The sequence below is a fragment of the Alligator mississippiensis genome, chromosome 2 (genome assembly GCF_030867095.1).
Source record: "Alligator mississippiensis isolate rAllMis1 chromosome 2, rAllMis1, whole genome shotgun sequence".
Lineage (NCBI taxonomy): Eukaryota > Metazoa > Chordata > Crocodylia > Alligatoridae > Alligator > Alligator mississippiensis.
This window is the reverse complement of record NC_081825.1, coordinates 168872015-168890976: the sequence shown is the minus strand read 5'-3', so window position 1 is coordinate 168890976 and position 18962 is coordinate 168872015. Positions and strand designations below refer to the sequence as shown.

Here is an 18962-nt window from a genome sequence, read left to right as displayed (position 1 = left end):
GGCAGGCCCTTGGTACCCCCAACCTCTAAGAGCACAGAAGCAGAGATCCAGGCACCACCACCATGTGTCATTCCCCCCAGCCACTTTACACACCAAATGAAGCCTGGGATACATAGAGCACAGTATAAATGTGTAACAGGTCTGTGGCTATGGGGGGCAGCCATGACACTCCTGGGTGGCTGTGCAGTCCCTGCCTGGCTCAAGCTCAGCTGCAGCCCTTCCCTTGAATCTTGCCCACCACACCTTGCTCTTAATGAAAGTTATAAAAGAGAGGCTGCCTGCAGGCTCTGAGTGAACCCAAGCCTATGTTGACCCTCACTGGACCTCTCCTGGGTCCCCTCAGGTCACAGTCTAATGCTCCCAGACTACCAGGCCCTCTCAGCATGTCTGTACGGCTTCTGGGCATCAGTCACCTTAAGGGCTCCTTGCATGGCTCCTAACCTTCCCTACACCATGCCTCAAGCCTTGCGGATATTCTCTCTATGATGCTGCCTATTCATACACTCTGGCTTCCTTGGGCTTTTGGACCTCCCTGGTCCCTTATACAGTGTCCCCCTGGGCTCTTGGGCCCCTCGTCCTGCCTATTGCCCCCCGCTCTGGGCACCCAGGCCCCTGGTACTCCATGCCACCCCCGCTCTGAGCTCCTAGGCCCCTGGTCTGCCTTGCAACCATTCTCCAAGCTCAGGAACCCTCTGGTCCAGCTTAATCCTTCCCAGGGCACCAGGACCCTCTCTGGTCTCAAAATAAAGCAAAGGCCACTTGCCTGTAAAAACTCAGTCCTTCTCTGCCCAGGGGGCTTGCCTGTGCTCCCAGGCCTAAGGAGCTGTTTATAAGTTGCAGTCCCTTCAGGAACCCTGCTGCCTAGAGCACTTCACCTTGTGGCTGCCAAGGAGAGACTCCGTGGCCAGCTCAGATTCTGGGCTTATATAGCTCCAGCCTGAGTCCTCTTCCAGTCAGGTGAACCTCTCATTAGCTCCCTCCACCACCTGCAAGCAGCCTCACAGGCTGCTAGCTCCCTTAAAGGAGCAGGTACACTCCAGTGCCCTGCTACAAACTGCTACCAAAGGAAAGAAATTGACTAGCTCTTTAAAAGCAGAGGAGAGCTGCCCCCAGCCAGGGACATGACAGTGAAGGACAGCCAACAGAGGCTGGGGCAGTAGAGTTCTGGATGTATACCAGAGCAACCACAGTTACTGCACAGGAATTGGGGGTAGAGGGGTAAGAAGTTGTGTAATGTGGGATGCCTGGAGAACCAGCCAGACACTAATCATGGAAAACCTGGTATCTGCACATAACACAACTCATCCAAAGTAATACTTGATTATCCAGCTATACTTTTGAAACAGTTCAGGAGTTTTAAACAAAAGATGGTCTAAGTATGTCTGGAGGCTTGTGGTATAAACTGCATTTAAACTCATCTAAGTATGACACCTGTCTGCAACCTCATGTGGTCATCAGAATGATCACCACAATACTGAAGCTGACCATTTTCTACCCTACACAGACTGAACGTTTGGCTCCAAACCCATCTTTTAGATTTCATAATTTTTAGAGTTGGAAGGGACCTCAGTAAATCATCAAGTCCGACCCCCTGCCCTGGGCAGGAAAGAGCACCCCAGCCAGGTGTTTGTCCAGTCTCTTCTCAAAGACCTCTAGAGTAGGAGAGAGCACCACCTCCCTTGGAAGCCCATTCCAGATTCTGGTAACCGTTACTGTGAAGAAGATCTTCCCAATGTCCAATCCAAATCTGTTCTCTGAGTATCTGGCCATTGTTTCTAGTAACCCCTAGGGGTGCCCTGGTAAACAGAGCATCTCCTATTCCTTGCTGCACCCCCTCCACCCCCCGACGAATTTGTAGATGGCCACAAGATCACTTCACAGCCTTCTCTTGCGAAGGCTGAAGAGATCCAGGTCCCTCAATCTCTCCTCATAGGGCCTTACCTGCAGGTCCCTAACCATATGAGTAGCCCTCCTCTGAACCCTCTCAAAGTTATCTACATCCTTCTTGAAGTGCAATGCCCAAAACTGGATGCAGTACTCCAACTGCAGCCTTACCAATGCTGCAGAGAGGGGAAGTATCACCTCCTTAGACCCGTTTGTGATGCACCTGCTAATGCATGATAAAGTGCGGTTAGCTCTACTTATCACTTTGTCACACTGGCGACTCATGTTCATCTTGGAATCTACTATGACTCCGAGATCTCTTTCTGCCACTGTGCTATTTAAAAGGTCATCTCCCAATCTGTAAGTGTGTTGGTGATTCTTTTCCCCTAGGTGCAGCACTTTGCTAAACTTTGTTAAAGTGCATCCTGTTCTGTTCTGCCCACTTTTCCAACCTGTCCAAATCCCCCTGAATCCTTTCCTTGCCCACTTGTGTGTTACTTTGCCCCATAATTTGGTGTCATCTGCAAATTTGGACAGAGCACTCTCCGCCCGCATCCAAGTCACCGATGAAGATACTGAACAGCATTGGTCCAAGGACCGAACCTTGGGGGACCCAACTGCCCACAGCTTTCCAGGTCGATACCGACCCATCCACCACCACTCTCTAGGTGCATTCCATAAGCCAATTCACCACCCACCTGACCGTGTAATCATAATTCTTGCTCCTGTCCAGTTTCTTCATCTCAAACTAATGGAAGCTGTTGAGAGACAGCACCTTTGAAAAGTTGGGCTACCTACTTAGATACTACTTTAAAGATTTTTTCCTTTTTTCAATCATGGCATAGTGTTTGGGACAAATACCTTGACTTTCTTTATTTAAACCAGCCCTAGCATGTTTGGGTGATACTGTAATAGTAAATTCACAAATTTAGATAGTAAACATTGAGAGAGAGAGAGGTGGTGGACGGGCCGTACTCAACCTGGTGGGATGTGAACAGTGGGGTCCCCCAGGGCTCGGTCCTGGGGCCTACACTGTTCAACATCTTCATCAGCGACTTCGACGAGGGGGCAGAAAACACATTGTCCAAGTTTGCCAATGACACCCAGATGTGGGGAGAGGTAGGCATGCTCGAAGGGAGAGAGAGGCTGCAATTAGATTTAGACAGACTACAAAAGTGGGCAGATGGTAATAGGATGGAGTTCAATGTAGATAAATGCAGGGTGCTGCACCTGGGGAGAAGGAATCCATAGCATACATACAAGCTGGGGAGCTCCCCCCTTGTGAGCACAGAGACGGAAAGGGATCTTGGAGTCATTATTGACTCCAAGATGAACATGAGCCACCAATGCCAGACCGCAGCCAGCAAAGCCAACTGCACCTTGTTGTGCATCCAAAGATGCATCTCAACCCGGTCCAGAGAGGTGATACTCCCCCTCTACGCGACATTGGTCCGGCCTCAATTGGAGTACTGCATCCAGTTCTGGGTACCACACTTTAAGAAGGATGTGGCCTGCCTTGAGAGGGTTCAGAGGAGGGCCACCCGCTAAGTTGGAGGGCAAAAGAGCAGGCCCTATGAGGAGAGGCTGAGGGACCTGAACCTGTTCAGCCTCAGCAAGCGGAGGCTGAGAGGGGATTTGGTGGCTGCCTACAAACTCATTAGGGGAGATCAGCAGCAAATAGGAAGGGTCCTATTCTCCCCAGCAGCACCTGGGGTGACGAGGAACAATGGCCAGAAGCTGCTAGAGAATAGGTTCAGGTTAGAGATTAGGAGGCACTATTTCACTGTCAGGGTAGCTAGGATCTGGAACCAACTTCCTAGGGAAGTGGTCCTCGCTCCTACCTTGGGTAAATTCAAAAAGAGGTTGGATGAACACCTGTCTGGGGTCATCTGGCTACAACCAGTGGCGGGGGGTTAAACTAGATGATCTATTCAGGTCCCTTCTGACCCCTAACTACTATGAAACTATGAAACATTCTTAGATTGAATCCTAAAAACAATTATGCATCTAACTTTAAACATGCCGGTAGTTCCACTGATTTATATGCTGCTGCATCCTGAATAAGCTAAAAAGGTTGAGATACCAGCTAAGGCAGGGTAGGCCACTTAAGGAGTTTCAGCAAACTGGTGCAGGCTAGGCAGGCAGGAGGGTGCCGATTCAGCCAGACACAGCTGGAGGTGGGGAGGGGAGCGCAGTTGATCTCATCCAGCCCTGGGACAGTCTGCCCCACACCCACCACTAGGGGCACTGGATGGAGCAGGCAGGCAGGGTCTCCACTGAGACCTACAGGCATGGCACACACAGCGAGGTGGATAGGACAGGGCTGAGGGCAGGCGTGGAGCAGCATCCAAGAGCAGGACAGGCAGGCAGGGCCAAGATTGCAGGGTGATGACAGTGCAGGGCCAGACCGGGCCCGGGACAGAGCCACAATCAGTTCCCTGCACATCCTTGCGATGTCCCTGCCCGCAGAACTGATGGCCATGTAGGAAGCAGATCGTGGCTCTGCCCCAGGCTTCGGCCCTGTCCTGTCTCTGTTCCACAATCCTGGCCTGCTCCCAGATACCACTCACCACCCATTTGTGGACCCATCCCATCCACCCAGCCAAGTGTGCCCTGCCCATAGGGGTTCCGGGCCAGTATTCATGGAGAACCCCCCTGCCTGCTCTGTCTGACACCCCTGACAGTGGGTACGGGGTGGATGGGCTAGGGTGTCTACAAAGAGGCAGTGGGGTTGGTCTGGCAGCAGCAGAGACACAAGCAGCAGAAACTGAGCAGAGTGAGCTACCACCACAGGGGCTTCCAGGAAGCCAAGTCCGGCTGCCATGCCACCCTGGCCTCGTCACATGCCCAGGGGCAGCGGGACTGGCTGCATGCACCATAGCCTGGGCTGCCCCCTGAGCCATGGGTCAGACAGAATCCCTTGGCAGGCCAAATTAGGCCCACATTTTGCCAACCCCTGTGCTAAGCAGAGATCACAACAATTAAGTTTCATAGTCAAAAAGAGTACTGCTACATGATTTGCAAGAGAAATAATGCTGCTGCCTACACAGAAATGGAATAAAATCTTTTCCTATATATGAATCCAATTTTTCCTATGAAGGGCACATTCAAAGGGTGACATCAAGGCTTTTAGTTTGACTTAATATTTCAGAACAAATTAATAAAAAATAAGATCTTTTGAAGATCAGACCACATACAGACATAAATATGGGAAACACTGGGTAATAAGCTTTTAAAGAAATATAGAATGAGACCTCTTACTTAGTGGAACTGATGCTACCTCAGAGAAATCAGCTGTGAAATTCCTTCCTCAAAAGCAGTACTCCACATACCAATAAAAATAAATGCTGTGTGTCACGGGGACAGAGCCAAAATTTCTTCTGCCATATGTCTTAGGATATATTAAACTCCTAAGAAAACAGTCCAGCTGTGTCAGATATCCTATACAGAAAGAAACTGTGGGAGAAGCTATGGCATGCCTTTCTTCATCTGGGTTCATGAGGTGCTAATAAATATGCTGCAACTCACAAGGTGCCAAACTGTTTATTCAAGCATCTGATGCCATAATGGACTTCCAGAACAAACAAAAGTGAGAATGGAAACTCAGAGTACTTCCTCATACAACTCAAGCAAACAAAACAAATTAATGAGGCTGCACTCTCACACTGCTTTATATACCTCTTAAAAAAACACTCAGACACTACAATACTGATAATATGAGAATGTGTATAGACTGCTCTCACTGCACACAGTTTAATTCTAAAAAAACACCTCTGGACTCACAAAGAGATGCTACTAAAAATCCTGCCGAGTAATTTAATATTAAATTTAAGAAAGCACATTCCTTAAGCTTTTAATGTTAACTTACCACTTCTGATACCGAATAGCTTCTGATCACCATTATTTATATATTCCAGTTTTTGAAAAATGATGAAGCCAGCCTGCAAAGAAAAGCAAAATACATTCAATGCTTTCTACTCCAAAGAGATCACATTTCAAGTTTTTTTACTCCTTCATTCAAAAAACCTAAAACAAACTAAAAAGGCCAAGAATTGCTTCTGCAATCCAAGGTACAAATTCTAATTCACACTATAAATAAATGGTCCTTGTTTACTGCAAAACTATGAATAATGCAATATTAAGTGGGGAACAATCAATAAAAACCTGGGTTTATACCTTTTTTGCTGGTTTTTTTCTAAAGGAAAAAAAGTTTAGAAATATAGACACTGCAAAGTTAAGCACTTGTCTAGCAAGTCACCTAAACTGCCTTCGCTCTGCTCCCTTAGAAATACCAGTCTTTCATCCAAATCACTTTTTTCCATATATAACATTAAGATGCTGCATATTTTTTTCATACATACACATCTCCAACAGAAAGTAGGAGCAGAAGAAAGAAAATGTGTTTATACAGTACTTAAAAGGGGAAATAGGAATATATGCATAACTATAAGCCTGGCACAGATTCCAGATGAAAGAACAACATGTTGATAATATAGAAAATATAGTTAATGTCAATCAGCATGGTCACATAGAAGATAGTATCAAGCTTGCTTGACAAGACCTAAAACAAAAAAACCCTTAAATATAGTGGGACTAACATGTTTCCCATGATATAATTCAGCCTGTTTTTGTGTTCTATTCCTTCTTTGCCTTGTCTATTTGGATTGTAATATCTATTGGGCAGGGAGTGTTTCCTGTTCCATGTGTATATAGTGCAAGGGTGGTCAATTATTTGGGCCCAAGAGCCACATGGGGAGTTTTGATGAGCTGTTTTGGACCGGGTCAGCACTCTTTCCCCCGGCAACAACTCACCAAAACTCCCTATGGGGCTTTGACTTGACAGGGAACAGTGTTCAGGAGTAGAACACGCATGATCCACTCACTACTTGCCCTGCCCTTTGAGTGGGGGTGTATGGGGGGGTGTGATGGGGGCTTGTGTGCGTGTGTAGGGGAGGCTGCCTGAGAGCCAGCTGGGGGTGAGGGGAAGGAAGGGGAAGTAGAATGTGTGTACAGCAGAGCTTTCCCAGTCTGCAGCTGCCCCTGCAACACTCTACATGGGGCCAAGCCCCACCTAGATCAGCCCATGCTGGGCTCCCACCCACACCCACCAGCCCTGACCCTGGTGAGCACACAGCTTCTGGCGGAGCTGTTCCCAGTGAGACTGCAGCCAGTCTGGCGCTGCTCTGCTCCTCTCGCCTTCACCGGGAGCCACCTGGAGCAGTGCAGCAGGGGCAAAAGCAGGAGGAGGAGCCCCCACTTGGAAACAGCCAATCAGAGTGCTCCAAGCATGGGGGAGCACTGCCATGATTCTGAAGACCAGACAGGGGGTAGGGGAGCTGAGGTCAGCAGTGCTGGCCTTGGCTCCCCAACCCCAGTCCCTGCAAAAGGCAGAACAGCAGCAGCATGGGGGGTTAGGTGGCAGCACTCCATCCCAGCCCCCTCCCCTCATCATTCTTGATGGGCAATTCACTAGTTTTAATGTATTACCCTAAGCACAATTTTTATGCTTACAGAACAATTACAGTTTAATGAATACATTGCAATCAGTTGATCCAAATCTTATATAAGCACAGCCCATATCAAATTAGCCCATACATTCACTCTAAGCTACATTTAAATGTTTTATACATTTTAATAGGCAAATCTGGAATGTAGGAGTCTACAGATTTTCAGAGAAGACATGGAAGATGTTTCACTTGCTTGACTTCATTTTGATAAAAGATATTTGAGCACAGCAATTGGATTAGTATTTGTTCCTCTCACATTCCGTCATCAAATTTCCCCTTGCAGCTTCAATAAAAGCCTGAGAGCAGTATTTCAAGTAAACTGACTAACATTGGCACAAACAAAATGAGAATTAGAATTGGTGTTCAATTTAATGAAGAATACATCATTAAAGAAGGTTTTTTTGTTTGTCTGATGGTTCTCAATGCTAATTTCCATATAAATAATTAAAAAGACCTATAACTTGCTTGTAAATGCATTCATTTCCTTCACCGTATTAAACAGTAACCTTAGGTTAGAGACGTAAAATGCACAAGACAGGAATTCAGAACTGACTTTGTCCACTTCTGCTTACATATATTGCTACTCATACCACTAAATGTGCATTTGGATGGCGGTGATAATCCACACTCACATGATCCACCCACAATTTAACGTGGAGATCTAGGTGACTGAGGACAGAGAAGCTGGTGTTGAAATATGTTTTTTAATTATAAACAAATATAATTTACTATGCACAGAGGCTACTGACATCTAGAGAGGGCAGTTCACAAGTCCAATGGCAAGCAGATAAGAACAGGTTCTACACTCGATTACTAAAGCACAGAGTCCTTTAGAAAAAGGAATAGGTTTCATCTGTCTCATGCAAAGATGTTCCCTAGCAATGACTTTTGGGAGTCCAACTCCCTGCTTCCCCCAAACAGCTGGCATTTCAGATTGTTTAAGTGGGTTTGGACACAAACAGCCAAAACCAGAGGAAGGGTTTTTCTCCCCAAACAAATTAAACTGAGAAATACCTGGCATGGACAACGATGTTGCTGCTGTTTTTTTAACTTTAATTTGTCACCTAATTTTGGCATGTACTAACTGCCTAACATGATATACAAATTCAATTTTCTGGAATTAGAATAAAGATTGTTCAGACACATGAAGCTCTTTATCTGATCCCAATGGTCTGCTATTAATTGCCCCCCAATACAGTTCAATACTATCTTATTTTTTAAAGCATAAAATGATCTGCTAATCCTTTTACACAACCTGATTAGTGAGCAACAACCTTCTCACGTTACACCAAAAGTGAGCTTTTCTCTCTCTCAGGGATGGGCAAAATTCAGCCCGCCAATTGATTCTATTCTACCCATGGCTGCCCCTGGGGAGCTCCACATGGGGCTGAGCCCTGCCCACTCCCACCCAAGACAGCCCTCCCACAACCCCGAACCTGGCGCACTGCTTCGAGGAGGGGCTGCCTTCCTCTCACTCTGCCACCTGCAGGTGGCTACTCATCATGCTGGGGAGCCAAGTGGGTGGAAGGCAGCTGGTAGCTGGAGCCAGAGCCCTGCACAGTGGGGTAGAAGCAGCCCAGCTGCAGCTTCCCCCCTGCTTGGTTGGGCATGTGGTATCTGGCACACACTCTCATGGCTGCTGCCATTTTCCTATACAGGGACAAGGGCAGGAGGAGGAGGAGCTACTGGAGGTGGGGGGAACCAAGCAGCACTTGGGTGGCTGCAGCAGCAACAGCCCCACTGGGAAGCACTGCAGGTTGGCTAGGGTCAGGGTGCTGCCATCGGTGCATTGGGTGGGTGCAGGCAGGAGTGCAGTGCAGACTGCCTCAGGCAGAAGCAGGAGGGGCTCTGCCCCATGTGGAATGCTGCAGGTCAGGTAGGGGAGGGCAGACTTGCACTGCACCTGTGCCACATTATCCAGGCAAGCTCTGCTGCATATGCCCCCTGCTCTGACCTCTCCCGTTCCCTCCCACTACCCCTGGCTGACTCCCAGGACCTAGCACACACACAGCCCCCCCTCTACCCTCCCGCACACACACCCTCTGCCCCTTTCCCTCACACTCGCAACTTTCGCACCCTCACACACCCCATACACAATATACAAGAGCAAGAGTTTATTTCAGGCTATTATGCAATCACCTCTATATACACTACTCAAAAAACAAAACACAAGTCAGGTCAAAAACTATTATTTTTAAATAAAATGAAAATGTTCCAGTAAATGTTTGGTTTTTAGTATAGGATTTTTTTTTTATCTTTAATTTGTTAAAATGATATCTTCTGAAACTGTGCGCATGGCCCTCGGCAGCTCACTAAAACTTAAGTGGCCCACCGACCAAAATAATTGCCTACCCCTGATGCAGACTGATCCGATCAGACTGGACATGCCAGCTGATAAGAAAAATCAGGATCTATTTGTAAATTAAATAATATCCTGGGTATTCTACTTACCTGCCTGTAAGTTTCCCAGGATAAGGATGTTTGTAAAGAGCCAAATACAGTCCCTTTACAATGATAAAGGATGAAGATATGGCATGCTGCCATGAGAGATGACTAACTATGGTGTTAAACATACCCAACTACATTTAACACGACATGAAAATAAATAAGAGTTTTTCCCTGATCTGCAGAACATAATATTGCATGAAAGGTGCTCCTTTGCTTTTCTTAACCCTCCTGATTTGACAACAGAGAAAACAGAAAATACAATTATCTGTCAGTAAACATACCTTGGCATACATAAAACATTATAATTATTTTCCTTAGAGTCTTGTAGGACACAAAATCTGGAGTGATCTTTTTCTTTATTTAGTTAGTACAGACACCCTGAACATAAGCCTAACTATAACAATTACTTCTCTTCCTGGTAACCTATATTTTTCACTTAATAGGCTTTCTATCTGAGAAGAAAATGTTTCTCCAAAGCTTTGGTTTCTTGCTCAGCTGCAGGGGTAATACATTTACTGGGAGTGGAGAGAACTGCATTTTGAAAAGTAATTTGAAATGCAAAATGAAAAGGAAAATAACCCTGAAACTCTAAGAAAAGAGAAGCTGTAGTAGTGCATGGGAAAGAGAAAGGTGGCAGGGAGAAAGGGAGAATTTACCTTAGGATTTTGGAGGACCTGGCCAAACATTATCAACATGTGTGTGACAGGCCACACATTCAAATTAAAGTCTGACAGAAACCAGCTTAAAAAATGTTCTACATTTTTCAAGGAACAACTTAGCAGCTTGCTGGCCATTATTATGATCCAGCCATTTTTACTGTGCGATAGTTACTTTGCATATGTAGCATGTCTATATTTTTTGTGCAATTAACCACTTAATTGTACAATAGATATAATGTGCATCAGGGCTATAGTGAAGATCGTCAAAAGATCATTTAGCCCAACCCTCTGCTCAAAGCAGGACCATCTCCAACTAGATCATCCCAGCCAGGGCTTTGTCAAGCTGGGCCTTAAAACCTCCAAGGATGGAGATTCCATTACCTCCTAGGTAACTTGTTTTAGTGCTTCGCCACCCTCCTAGCAAGGAAGTTTTTCCTAATATCCAACCTAAACCTCCCTTGCTGCAACTTGAGACCATCACTTTTTGTTCTGTCATCTCTTACCACTGGGAACAATCTAGTTCCATCCTCTTTCAAACCAATCTTCAGGTACTCAAATCCCCTCTCAGCCTTCTCTTCTCCAAATTAAATAAACCTCATTCCCTCAGCCTCTCCTCAGAAGTCCTGTGCTCAAGCCCCCAAACCATTTTTGCTGCTCTTCGCTGGATTCTCTCCAACTTGTCCACATCCTTTCTACAGAGGAGGGTGCAAAACCGGACATAGTACTTCAAATGTGGTCTCAGTGCAAAATAGAGCAGAATAATTACTTTCCTTGATCTGCTGGCAATGTTCCTACTATAGCAGCCCAGTATGCTGTTAGCCTCCTTGGCAACAAGGGCACGCTGCTGGCTCATCCATTTTACTGTCCACTGTTACCCCCAGGTCCTTGTCTGCAGAACTGCTGCTTAGCTGGTCAGTCCCCAGCTTGTACTGGTGCATAGGATTCTTCTGTCCTAAGTGCAGGACTTTGCATCTGTCCTTGTTGAACCTCATGAGACTTTTGGCCCCATCCTCCAATTTGTCCAGGTCACTCTGAATCCTAAGCCTACCCCGCACTGAATCTACTACTACTACCCCCCCGGCACGCTTGGTGTCATCTGCAAACTTGCTAAGGGTGCACTCTATGCCATCTTCCAGGTCACCATTGAAGATACTGAACAAAACCAACCCAGAACTGACCTCTGGGGCACTCCACTTGATATCAGCTGCCAGACAGACATTGAGCCATTGATTATTACCCACTGAGCCCGACAATTCACTTAGCTTTCTATCCACATTAAAGTCCATTCATCCAACCCATACTTTCTCAGCTTGCTCATAAGAATGTTGTGGGAGACGGTATCAAAAGCCTTGCTAAAGTCAAGGTATAGTATGTCTGCTGTTTTCCCCACACCCACAGAGCCGGTCATCTCATCATAAAAGACAATCAGGTTGGTCAGGCAAGACTTGCCCTTGGTGAACTCATGCTGACTGCTCATAATAACTTTCTTCTCCAAATGCTTAGAAAATGATTCTTTGAGGGCCTGCTTCATGATTTTTCTGTGGACTGAGATGAGGCTGACTGGTCTGTAGTTCCCTGAATCCTCCTTCTTCCCTTTCTTAAAGATGGGCCCTTTTCCAATTGTCTAGGACCTCCCCCGATCACCATAGGTTTTCAAAGACAATGGCCAGTGGCTCAACAAATCACATCAGTCAACTCACTCAGCACCTTGGGTCATCCCATCCAGTCCCATGGACTTGCACATGACCAGCTTTTCTAAATAGTCCCTAACCTGATCTTTCAACACTGAGGGCTGCTCATCTCCTCCCCTAACTGTGCTGCTTGGTGCAGTAGTCTGGGAGCTGACCTTGTCTGTGAAGACTGAGGTAAAAAAAGGTATTGAGTACTTCAGCCTTTTCCTCATCATCTGTCACTAGGTTACCTCCCCCGTTCAGTAAGGGACCCATACCACTTTCCCTGACCTTCCTCTTATTGCTAACATACTTGTAGAAACCTCTCTCATTATCCTTCACGTCCCTTGCTAGTTGCAGCTCCCAACTCCAATTGCACTTTGGCCTTCCTGACTTCATCCCTGTATGCACAAAGAATATTCTTATACTTCTCCCAAGTTGTTTGTTCAAGCTACCACTTCTTGTAAGCTTCCTTTTTGTGTTTAAGTTCACAAAGAGTTCTCTGCTAAGCCAGGTTGGTCTCTTGACACATTTGCTATTCTTCCCGAACATTGAGATGATTTGTTTACGCACCCTCAGAACTAAAGATTCCATGGCAATCCTTATTTTACCGTTTGGCATTGACATATGTATCCTAAAACTTATATCTGTGTTCGTTAGTCACTCTACATGAATTTAGAACTTTTTTACACTGGACAAGGAATTCCTACTAAGGAATAACAACTGACTTGCTCTGTAGACACATATTTGAAAATAAGAGCATACACATAAGGAATCAATTGGGTACAGCTATTATACTTCATAGTCACACCATGTTAAATCAGAATTAACTTTAAACAAATCCTGAGAAAACATTAAGACACATTAAAACTGACCACTTAGGCCTGTGCTTTGGATGGTAGTGGTGAACAGTACAGAAACCATTCTACTCTGCCTCCCCCCACAATCCCCCTGCTTAAGAGTGCTGGACGCAGCCCATTGCTCCTGCTCTAGTCCCACACACATTGTTACACTGTTGCATTGAGAACTATCCAGAAGGGACAGACACATTTCTCTATCCTATTCTTTCAATTAATTTCTAGTAAGCAGTTTACTTTATATAATTCAATTAACTTCTAGTTTATTAATTCAGAACATATACTCAAGTTTTCAGAAGATCTGGTTCTTGCCCATTGACAAGGGAACTCTGAATATGATACAAAGAAATAGGTGAGTTTCAGATTTAGTGTCTTGGAACTGCAACTAAAACGGCTTTTTCCTTCATCTTCAGGTCTACACTTATAGTGTCTGATATTAAATATACTATCCAGATACTAGAAAACGTGGAAGAACACGGATTTTCTCCTTTAAAGGAGAAAATCCGTGTTCTTCCACATTTTTCGGCAGGAAATGGAAAAGCCAAATCTCTGGTAATAATGCTTAGAGAACACTAAAGCTAGTGAATATTATACTCAAATGAATGCATTCTGAGTCCCTGAGGGAAACACGTACCCACTGTTAGACTGTGACCTTGATTTGCCAAATACTACAGATTTATTTCAGCATATTATTTCAGTATTTTATATTGCTTTTCTTCTATTCTTTAAGTATTGATAAATAAACATTTCACTGCTATCTAAGATAAAAGTTTTAAGGTATCTGTGTTGGACTCATTGTAGCTGCGACAGTCCAGGAAATGTGTGGTTGGTCCAACAGAAGATATCACTCACAAATATCCTTGCCTTAAGGTATCACTGTTCTTCGTATTATATTAGTTATACCTTTTTCTATTGCTCTTACATACTACAGGTTTATACTCCTAATCTAAGAAAATGTATATATTTACAAATCAGGTCCATCTGCAGGGAAAACAGTATCTTGAAATGACCTTCAAATGACTCATGGATTAAAATGAAATTAAAAACAAATCAAAATTTGTGCAACAGACTAAATAATCTCTTGTAGAGAGTTTACTATGCTAAAGATGCAGTACTTACAATTTTGTTGCAAAAAAATGTCAGTGGGCTTTTTGGTAAGCACCACAGCAGCAGGACACTTCAAAGGTTCACAAATAACATATTAAAAGGAGTAAGTTATACATGGAATAGACTTCTCTTTGTACGTACATAGGCATCAGTGGCTGCATACAATTTCTGGTCATCGCTTAGTGGAACGTCTTCCCAGTTACCACAACGAACAGACTTGTCCTTCAGAAGCTGCTTACTGAATAGGTGTTTTACGAGACCATTTAGACTCCATATCTCTTTACACTTAAGCTAAAAATAAGAAATATTTATTAAGTACAAATAAATTTTATGCAGTAGTAGTAGTAATAATTTCTTAAGATAACAAAACCAACTCAACATTGTACTAAAAGTGGAGGCTCTTAGATCACCACACCTAACTAAATCCTCAACATAAGGATTACTCTACATGCTGTAGTGTTAGGAGAGTCGACTACAAAAAGACAAGCAGACTCCCTTATGCTTGATGAAGGGTGACTGCGCCTGAAAGCTTGCTAAGAACTTTTTTCCAACTACTCAGTTGGTCTAATAAAAGATAACACATCTACCCAAAGAACCTTGCCTGCCTATGTCCTTAGACCAACACAGCTACAACCAAAAACCCAATGACTACAATTTTGTAATTGAAGAACTCAGAATTCCTGCCTCTGTCATATTATTCCTGCATGATTTTCCAGAGGCCTAATTGGTATGATTTGAGCCTCGGGCAGCTGATGCAGAAGGCGGCACTGGCACAAGCAGAAGGTTAATGCAGCAACCACTGGGTACATAGACCCTCTTGCAGCCCTACAGCTGCTCCTGGGGACCACCATCTTTATAATGTTTACCAAGGCACCAGCTGTGGCAGAAAGGGGCCAGGTGGGGGGAGCTTTACACAAAACAACATCCAGAAGGGGCCCTACTCCAAACTCTTGCTCAAAATCAGGATTGTCCCCAACTAAACCATCCCTTTCAAGTGTGTCTAACCTGGTCTTAAACTTCCAAGGAGGGAAATTTCACAACCTCTCTGGGTAACCTGTGCTTAGTTACTTTCATTAGGAAAATGTTCTTCCCAATCTCCAACCACTGTACCTAGTCTTGACCCCTGAGGTACAGAGAACAATCTATATATCCATCTACCATACAACCACATTCCACTTATCTGTTATTATGTGCCTGCCCCTTCACTCATCTTTTCTCCAGCCTTAGTTCTTTCAGCCTTTCCTTGTATGTCAAGTTTCTCAGTCCTCTAATTATTTTCACTGCTCTCTGCTGGACTCTTAATTTTCTCAAATCTTTCTTGAAGTGTGGGAGCCAAAGTTGGACAGAGCTCTCCAGGTGAGGCCTCATGTGTCCAAACAGAGGAAAAGTATGACTTCCCTTGGTTTGCTAGTGATACTGTTGTTAATACAACCCAGAATGCTACTATTGCAAAAACACCAAGAGTACACTGTTAGCATTTATTCAGCTCATCATCCACTGTAATCGCCAGGACTTTTTTCTGCAGTACAGGAGCCTAGCCAGTCATTCCCCAGTCTGAATTTATACATGCGATTGGTCTGCTACATATTCACTCAATCCCATCTTCCAAATGCTAACCAAATTTCTTAGGTGCTTGAGAGCCCTAAACACCTAGGTTTTCACCAAAAAATCCACTTAGCTGCCTAAAGTTCAGCTATCATGATGCATACCCAGAGGCACTGCAATCTTGGTTCATCCTAAATACTTGGCTTTAAACCCTTCTCTCATGCCTAACTCCATGTAGTCTTCCCAAAAATCCCCATGCCTAAGTCCCCTGAAGGGTCTGATTTTGTTAGGAGTAATCAGAACACATGCAAAGAGGCTTATTAAATCTGCAAAGAATGTAATACTTGGTCACCCTCATTCAAGAACATGGGCAAAACTACCTTTTATATAGTTACCTAGTGATTAAAGGCCTTGTGAAGGGACAGGGAGATCTGGTTCAAAACCATATTTCCAACTTATTCTATTAGCCTAGCAACTGACCTGGGCTTTAGGCACTCTCCTCTCCACAACTGAAGCTGGACCACTGAGTAAAAAGGATTCCAAGACTCCAAGAGGCAGGCAGTGCTGAGGGCACTTGCCTGGGAGGGGTGGAAGTACTGGGTTCTAAAAACCCTTTAAGCATTTTGCATTAGAGAATCAGGATAAAAGGCATAAACAAAATTGGAAGCAGGGAACAGAACCTCCCAAGTCGGGTACCCTTTTCCCTGGCCTTAAAAACCCTTTGTAAATTTACTCTCCAATTTATTTTAGAGAGTTCTGTAGTAGACTTAGCATAAAGGTTGCCCTGCTGGTAATGAACTGTACACACAAATTTCACCACCTAATCATAAGGAGAATCTTGCAAGCTGTTGTATGCAATTATTTGGAACTTTAAAATATTTGCCAATCATCTAGAATTGAAACACTTTGGTCAAAAATTCTTACAGCCGCAAAAACACGCCTTAATATTTTACTCTGTAAAAAGAATATCAATGAAACATCTAATAATATATTTCCCCATGTATTATCCTATTCTTTATCCTCCTATGGTTGGCTTTCCACTGTATCATTGTTTTCTTTATTGGTATAATACAATACAGGGGAGAAAGCATTTAATGAAAATAAGCACAGTGGGTTTTTTATTCTTAAATAAAGACTTCTCTGCTCCTGATATCTGAGGGCACACAAATGCTTACTGCGGTCTTGGTCAGTTCCTGCTCCTTGTCAATTAAGGGCACAGGAAAGTAACACGGAGTAGAAACGTAACATCCTACATCTTCTCCAGGGTAACTGTCCCTGTGCGCTAAATTACCCCACAGCAAGAATTAAATTAGGGGCATGGACAAACGTACACTTGGAGCAACTTCAAAAGGGAACGGGAAACTGCTGCTCAGGAGCATGCAGCAACTGTTACGCTGTAATTGTTCCATGTACACCAGTCTAACCATACATAACTGGCCCATCTTTAATCTTGGACTAAACAGGTTACAATTGGAATAGCTTTGCTACATTTGTCTTGCTACAGGCTCCTGTATGCATTCTGCTACAATGTACACTGAAGCAGTTTGTCCATGCCCTGGGACAGCTTACTCTTGAATGAAAACACCCTGCCCCAGTTCAGCTTTCATTTAATGTGGGGTAATTGCAGACACGGGGACAATTACCACAGAGAAAGTAAGGCATTAGGTAAGAGTCCTGCCCCCTGTAACTTGCAGACACACAAACAGTTATTGTGTGTATGAAATCAAATAAAGTTATCGCCACTTAGAAAGGAGGGGGAGGAGATTTGATAACTACAGGTTTACAGGCAGATTGTACACATACAGAATAAAATTCAGGAACCCCAGATTTAAAATCATAACACTCTAATGGCCAAGCTACAACTCCTAGATCTGTTAACTAATTATCATTATTTGATTTATATCCTGCCTTCTCCAAAAGAAGCTCAAGTCTGAATAGAAGTAGTGTCCAGATCTCCTTATTGCTTTCAGACTGCTTACTAAAGTATTTTTCACACACCTTAAGAACTTTAAAAAGGCACTTGGTTCCAACTCTAACAGCAATTCTTTTGTATCAACAGTTCAGCACATCTGTCATAGTCAATTTATTTGGTGTATTATTCTGTCTCAGCTTTGCTGAGGTCATTGTTAGGCTTTCAAAAAAGGTGAAAAAAGACGTGCAGCACCTAAGTGCTACCTCTGCCTAAATGAGTTTGGAATAACTGGCAGAGGAGGAGCAATGAAAGTAAGGGTATTTAATGCTGTAGATTCTTACTGAAGTGATGATTCAACATGCTTTAAAAGAGTCATAACTGGTACTATTATTCTCAGTTAAATCAACAGTATGTTTGACATCATAATTGATATTCAATAAAAATAAAGGCCTCCCCTTTTGATAAATTAATGATGAAACCCCACCCAGCTCAAAAGACTGATTGTTTTTACTTTTTCATTGGCAACATCAGCCAGCTCTAAAAAGCTCTTCAGTTTGATTTCAAAATCACTCATTAGCTTCCACTGGTCTCCTTCAATTCCTACACCAACTTTTTTAATTGTTTCATCTTCCAGCAATCTTTTGAGTCCCGTTGGAAAACCTAAAATAGATCAAAGGTCAAAGTATAACCAAATATATGACAAAAAACACCAGGACTTATGTTCATATGGGAACAGGTAGATTCATATCAAAAGGATCAACTAGGGTAATCCTCATTTTTTAAAGTAATAGCCAAATAAATGGTCACTATGTCCAAATCTATAAACATGCTAACAAAGAAAAAGTAATGCCCAAAGTGACTATAGGAAGCAATTATAATGCCAGAGTACAACAGTCCTTTTTTTTGGATAATTGAAAAACTGACTGATTTTTAATATTTTCTGTATAGGCAAAACACTGATTGTATGCAAAATTATTTTCCACATACAAAAACATTTTTTTTTTTTAGGACAAGGCTGTCTAATGTACCTGTGGCCAGGGGCCACAGGCCCCCATCACACTGTGCTGCATGCGTCTCCACCACCATATTGCATGCCCCTTCCCCTCTTATTTCACTGTGTCAGCACTCCTTTGCTATCTGAGGTCCCCCTGCAAACCTCTTAGCCACAGGCTGCCTCAGCCCTGCAAGCCACCTCGTCCCAGGAGGAAGGGGGAAAGAGATTCCAGTTGTGACCACAGCAGCTGAAGTGGTGGGAAGAGCAGTGCCCAGACCAGAAGACCAGGGGCTGCAGGTTAACCCCCTTGGTGGCCCATGGGCTGCATAAGGTTCCCAATTGGACAACCCTACTATAAGGCAATCAGGAAGGAAAAAAA

At 44.0% G+C, this 18962-nt stretch overlaps 1 protein-coding gene across 6 annotated transcripts in view; it reads right to left on the bottom strand.

Annotated features, from left to right (window-relative positions):
- Positions 1-18962, bottom strand: part of WRN (WRN RecQ like helicase) — a 164281-nt gene that overhangs the window by 105934 nt on the left and 39385 nt on the right. For 5 of the 6 annotated variants that reach the window (XM_014607369.3, XM_019493513.2, XM_019493512.2 and 2 more), the window contains exons 5-7: positions 18101-18249; positions 14274-14423; positions 5753-5825 (exon numbers count right to left, since the gene is read on the bottom strand). In XM_014607369.3, the coding sequence (XP_014462855.2) occupies positions 5753-5825; positions 14274-14423; positions 18101-18249 (372 nt within the window). The remainder of the gene's footprint in view (positions 1-5752; positions 5826-14273; positions 14424-18100; positions 18250-18962) is intronic. The other variant, XM_059722391.1, reaches the window with a different exon arrangement.